The sequence below is a fragment of the Chiloscyllium plagiosum genome, chromosome 3, assembly GCF_004010195.1.
Source record: "Chiloscyllium plagiosum isolate BGI_BamShark_2017 chromosome 3, ASM401019v2, whole genome shotgun sequence".
NCBI classification, from domain to species: Eukaryota; Metazoa; Chordata; class Chondrichthyes; order Orectolobiformes; family Hemiscylliidae; genus Chiloscyllium; species Chiloscyllium plagiosum.
Genome location: NC_057712.1, coordinates 22,759,077 through 22,765,250, shown reverse-complemented (window position 1 = coordinate 22,765,250; position 6,174 = coordinate 22,759,077). Strand labels below are relative to the sequence as shown.

At 37.9% G+C, this 6,174-nt stretch overlaps 1 protein-coding gene across 1 annotated transcript in view; it reads right to left on the bottom strand.

The window, feature by feature from the left end:
• Nucleotides 1–726: 726 nt before the first annotated feature.
• Nucleotides 727–6,174, bottom strand: part of eipr1 (EARP complex and GARP complex interacting protein 1) — a 76,428-nt gene continuing 70,980 nt past the window's right edge. The window contains exon 9 of the mRNA XM_043687434.1: nucleotides 727–2,413. Within this exon, the coding sequence (XP_043543369.1) occupies nucleotides 2,242–2,413 (172 nt within the window). The 3' untranslated portion in view covers nucleotides 727–2,241. The remainder of the gene's footprint in view (nucleotides 2,414–6,174) is intronic.

Below are 6,174 nucleotides of genomic sequence, written 5' to 3'. Positions count from 1 at the left end.
ACTATCTTCTTCCAAGATTTGCAACAAATTCTTAGTATGTCCTGCATATACTTGTGCAGCTAAAGAATTTACCGTTTAGCTGATCTGCCAAACTTTTATGAAACATTTTGACTATTACTGCACAGTTCTTTTAACATACTCTCTTGTGAAAAGGCTTTCTGCTGCCATATTCATACCTATTATGTTCATACTTACACATACACTTCTGATTTCATCATGAGCAAATTCCCGGCATTATCAGAGAGAAATGTTGCCACTAGTCCAAATCCAGTTCCTCTCCACCTTTCCTTAACCTTATGCACAATTACTTTCTTATTTTTACTATGTGTTACAGTTGGCTGACAAAATCTGTTTGTCAAATCTAAAAAGTGAAAAATGAAAAATTTTTTTTTATGCCATACCTTTAAACCCATGGCCACCACCTCACTGAAATCTCTTGTGAACAGCAGTCTGACTATAAATTGTGGTGTCCTTCAATATTTCTTAAAAACTTCACATCTATAACTTATCTCCACTATAAGCTTATCATTCTCACTAATCCCATATGCATGCATCGTTTACTAAAAGTTTTGATTTTTTTTAGAAGATGGATGAGCAAATTGCCAATGGAATGTGAATACAATTGAATTCTAAATTTTTACCCTCTGTGTCAATAACACTTCTTTAATTCGTTCACTGGAAAAATTATGTTCCATTGAATAAATACAATAATGTCCACATTTTGGAAAGTGCTAATTTATAAATATTCCGAATACAACAATCTTGTCATTTTCGATATCCAGCTTCATTTGTACTTTCTTCATCATTGGTCTAATGATAACCAGGGTATTTCACAGAATGCTATAAGCACTGTCAGAAAATGACTGATTGCAGCTATAATAGAGGGAATAATGACTTTTCAAAAATTTTAGATCATCATCAAAACTGAAACTGGTGGAACTCCCAACTTCCTTAACTTTTTTAACTTAATCTGGGTAACATTTTAGCCAGTCCATTTGATACATAGATGTACATTCATTGGCCAATGCTGCTCAATTGAAAAACTGTGCCCAGTAATACAGTCATTACTAGGCTGAAACTTGTAACTGATATAGTGGCATCCCTTTGATCTGTAGTTCCATCTTCCTTCCTCAATCCTTCATTTCATGTTTGGCGTTGACAGTTTATTATACCATTTGGGAAAGTTCTTGGCATAATGGTACTTTAAATGATACCTGAAACATCGACTGACTATACCCTGAGCATTGCTGGGGATGGGTAGAAACATGCAATACTATTTATCAGAAGATTAAATATATTGTGTAAAGCCCATGGAAGCACAAAGTTTGTATGATTTATAAAAGCCATTGAAAGTGTACCAGAAAAATGATCAAATCTTTATGAACTAGGTTAAATTACTGATATCATAGGAATTTTTCAAGCACATTTCCTCGGACAATCGTTGTATATGCTGGAAGACAAATGAAATCTTTTAATGTAAATCTTTATTCAGAGTTTCATATGACAGAAACCGTACAAGAGTTATTCAAAATCAAGAAAATAGTGTGGAAATTTCAACATTGATGAGCAGGCTGGATTGGTCACAGGTAGGGAATTAAATGGATAAAAAACACAAACATGTTGAGAAGTTGGTTCCTACCCATCAACATTTAAGTTTTATTCAAGTAAGACAATGAGTGGGCAACCATGGGTCAAGTGGCAGGCAGTCAACCTACTCCCAGAAGATGGATTGGCGTGTTGTAGACATTTAGTTAGGAAGCTCTGTATCTACTCTGCTTAGCAAATTTAACTGTTGCCAACCAGGTTTCCCAAGCAGGAGCAACAGTGGCATCAGCAGCAAAGGAAGAATAACTTCAGGGAAAGGGCAAGTACCTTCACAGGAGTCCTTTCTCCAACACATACCTGAACTAGCAACCCTGTGATCTTGGTTGGACCCTTCTGTAAGGGTCATGAATCAGACTCCTATCACTTCAGGGTCCTGGACTAGGTCCACCTGGCCCATTTGGATTTCTCCAGAGTGCAACCTGCCCAGTAGGAAGCTAGACCTGACTTCTAAATGTGGAATAAGTCTCAACATCAAAGACATATGCTGTGGTGTTAACATTTCACAGCACTCAGAGGAACCCAGACTTCTAGGTCAACCAATGTGCTGAGGGTTTTGCCCTGCCCAAAGCAAATCAGAATTTTAACCTCCCCCCCGCCCCCCACCCCTTCACCAAAAGAGCTTATTTTACTGCAAAATTACAACAAAATGCTGTATTTTAATGCTCGTGGTACCCGGTTTATCACCAGTCTTCCATCGTAACTTAAAGATGCAAATAACCATGGATCGGCTGAGGACCATTCAACAGCATAGACACTATCTTCATGCTCTTCATATGTAGCTATTATACTGTCCTGTAGTGGTTCTTTCCTGTAAATAAAAAATTATAGCCAAATTCTTTTAGTCCTTATAAGCTCTTTCCAATACAATTTAGAAATACAAACCAATGGGAAAGTTCCTTCAAGTTCATAATATTACATGACACAGTACAACACATAATCTAGGCTACACAAATGCAGTCAATTCAAACAAATTGTGTTTTAGTAGGGCAACAAGTGTAGGATCAAATATTTAGGTTTCTCTTTGGAATTTAGCACAAATTCTGCAGCATTTTTGTGACTTTCATATCAGCCAAGGACCACTGGTGCATCATCTGTCACCACTGCCTCTGTATGGTAGAAATGTCATTTGTACTAATACTTTAATGACTGTGTTTTTCTTATTCATTTATAAACCTACATCATGTTAAACATCTTGCATAAGATAGGTTCTTGTTTCAATTGTGCTTGCTGCAATTTTTGGTCACATTTGTGCCAACCATTATCCACTGTAAACTTCCAAATGATTTTGATTCTACTGCCTTACAGCAGTTAAAAGAGAAAATAGTAGTCTGTACTGTCCAATACTACAAGGTACCTTTATCATGCAAATTCCTCAAATCTTTCTCCCAATTTCTTCTTACTTTTATAGTATTTATCTCATCTCCTTAGACTGGCTTAGGGACAACAGTACGTTTTTCAAACTGGAGTAAAATATGGAGTGGTACATCCCCAGGTATCAGCTGATCCTTTTGATCTGTACATAGTAACAGGGCATAACTGAAAGACTGCAGAAACAGAGAAAAGTTGAGGATGTAAAAATTTTAACAGATTTCAGGAATGTTTAGACTGGTGAAATGAACAGAGAGATGGCAAAACAAAAACATGCAGAAAATTATGAAGCAATAAAATTTTGAAGGGGTGCAGGAACAGAGACATAAGTTTCCATACAGAAATCTATGAAGGCGGCAGGACAATTTCAGAAGGTTGTTTATCATAGGAGCTGCTTGCATTTGATTAAAAGAGATATTAAGCACAAAAGCACAGAAGCTATGCTTAGCATTTATAAATTATTGGTTGGGTCCCTCCTTGCAATTCTGGCCACCACAATTTAAAGAGCATATCAAGATCCTGACGAATGTGCAGAGCAGGTTTACCAGATTAGCATGAGAACCAAAACAAAATTCAGATATGTTGAGTGACTAGGGAAGCTGTGGTTATTCTAACAGCAGTGTTTGTTTAAGGAGGGCAATATATGCTGGTCTAGCTACTGGTGCCCACTGCCAACGAAGTGTTTTTGAAATGCAGTCACTGTTGTAATGCAGAAAACATGGAATCTAATTTACACATAGCAGAGTCCCACAAACAACAATGCAATAACAACCAATAAAAAAATGAAAAGAAAGTGCTGGAGAAACTTTACAGAACTCACAGCATCTGTGTAAAGAAAAACAAAGTTAATGTTTCGAGGCCGATATGACTAGACTCAAACTGTCAGCTCTGTGTTTCTCTCCACTGACCCTGCCAGGTCTGCTGAGTTTCTCCAGGACTTTAGTCTTTCAGGTCCCCAATATCTGTCATACTTTTTATTTTCGTGATAATTATCAGATTTGTGGGGGTTTTCTTGTGTGATGTTACTTGAGGAATAAATATTGGACTGAACATGGGGATAACTCCTCTGGTCTTCTTCAAACTCATGCACAGGGATCTTTCACATTTACCCAAAAGAGCAATAAGAATTCAGTTTACTGTCTCATCTAAAATATCATTCTCTCTCAGTTCTACACTACATGTTATTCTTGATTTGTGCACTCATGCTCTGGAGTGGTACTCAAACCCAAAATATTATGTCAGACTTTATGATTTTGTATATTTAAATAAATGCAATTTGTTCTTTTGGTTATATTCACTGTGATTCACATATGTATTATTCTGTGAGCAAAGCAGTAGTGAAGGGAATATTCTCTGGTTACATATTTCATCCTGACAAAAGCTAAATGCTATAGTCCATTTACTTAGTTTAAGATAAAGTTAGTGCTCTGCTGAACTGTGGGACTCTAAAATGCTGACATGAAAAGACATATTAATTCAGGCCAACCTACATCACCACATAATTTCAACTGCCTAGTCACATGTTTATGACAACACAAACAAATCTGTCCTTTAGTTGCACCTACATATTTGGTGAGTTTTGGCCAACCACAGGATGAAAATATTTAGATGCAAACAAAGTTCCTAGGTGATGCCCTCCTGTTTTTATGGCTTTTGTAGAGGTTCTGGCCTCTCTTCTCAGCCATAAGAAATATTCAAATTCGTTCAGTCAAAATGGCACAGTTTTAGCTTAATACATGTGTTTAATCATCCATATTACTTTATCAAAACAACACAACACAATCCTGAAATAGCATATCAGTATCAAGAAAAGAGGACCCTTCACTTTGGGAGATAATTTTGTTTCATTCATTTATGGTCATGGGCATCACTGATAAAAACAGCAATTATTGCAAAGGACTGTTAAGAGTCAACCAAAAATTGCTTTGTATCTGCACTAGATTTGACAAGGACGCCAAATTTCCTCCCCAAAAGGGCATGAACCACATGGATTTTTACTATACTTTCAAAAGTTACATGGTCATTATTATTTTAATACCCTCCTTTTCTCCCAAACATTCAGATTTATTTAGAGAACGGAATTTAAGTTTTCCAGCTGATGTGGTGGAATTTTAGATTAGGTTAGATTAGATTAGATTCCCTACAGTATGGAAGGTGCATCAGTCAGGGAAATGACTGATGGGTCTGGGTGGCTTAGTCTTCAGAGGGTTGATGTGGACTTGTTGGGCCAATTGGAAGTTTAATTCATGATTTTGGATTATTAATGCATCTTTCTAGATTAGTAACCCATTAACAATAACCATTATGCTACCTTTTTCTAAACAGCACACAAGAGTGTTACATTCATTATATTATGGAGGGAGTTAAACATTTCCGTTTATTATAGAATATAGAATGGTTGAGGCAGGAAAGCAGGATATCTGTCCTACTGCGTCAATGACTGCTCCCTCAAAATCAAATTCCTCCCCCACCCCGTCTCACCTTCTTTACACTGCTTTTTGTTCTCTTCTGATAATTAACTACTTTTGGCTTCAGTAGGCACATATAACACTATTGCCACCTTTTTCTACTTTTTGTTTGCAGTAGAGAGCGACGGGTGCTGGGCATAAGTGAAGTTGGAGCGCAGAGGCCGTTGGGAAGGTGAGTTACTGTTATTTAAGTACTTACCTCGAAGCCAACGGTCTTTTTGCAGCAGAGAGTGGCGGGAGCTGGGCGGAAGTGAAGTCGGAGTGCAGAGGCGGTTGGGAAGGTGAGTGACTGTTATTTAAGTAGGTGCGTTCTAAACCCTAGGTCCTACACAGTAAGCCCTCCCTCCCAACCTTCTCCTCTAACCTAAATTAAAAGTCCGCAGACTTGCACCGAAAAAAAGGGGTCCAGGGAAGTTTCTGTTGAGAAAAGAGCGAGTCTTTAGCTCAGGAGTCTTCGACAAGGAGGTTGAGTAAAGTGATTACGCCACAGTTGAAGAGGGTAAAGACATGACTGCCAAGCTGATTCAGTGTGGTACGTGCATGATGTGGGAGGTCAAGGACTCTGGTGTATCTTGCTCGTATAACTGTGGCAAGTGTGTACAAATTCAGCTTCTGACAGAGCATATTGCAGCACTCATGAAAGAATTCGATGACCTCAGGCTCATCCGAGATTTTTCTGGACAGGAACTTCAGTGAGGTTATTACACTGACCATACCAGAAAAGAATAGAAGG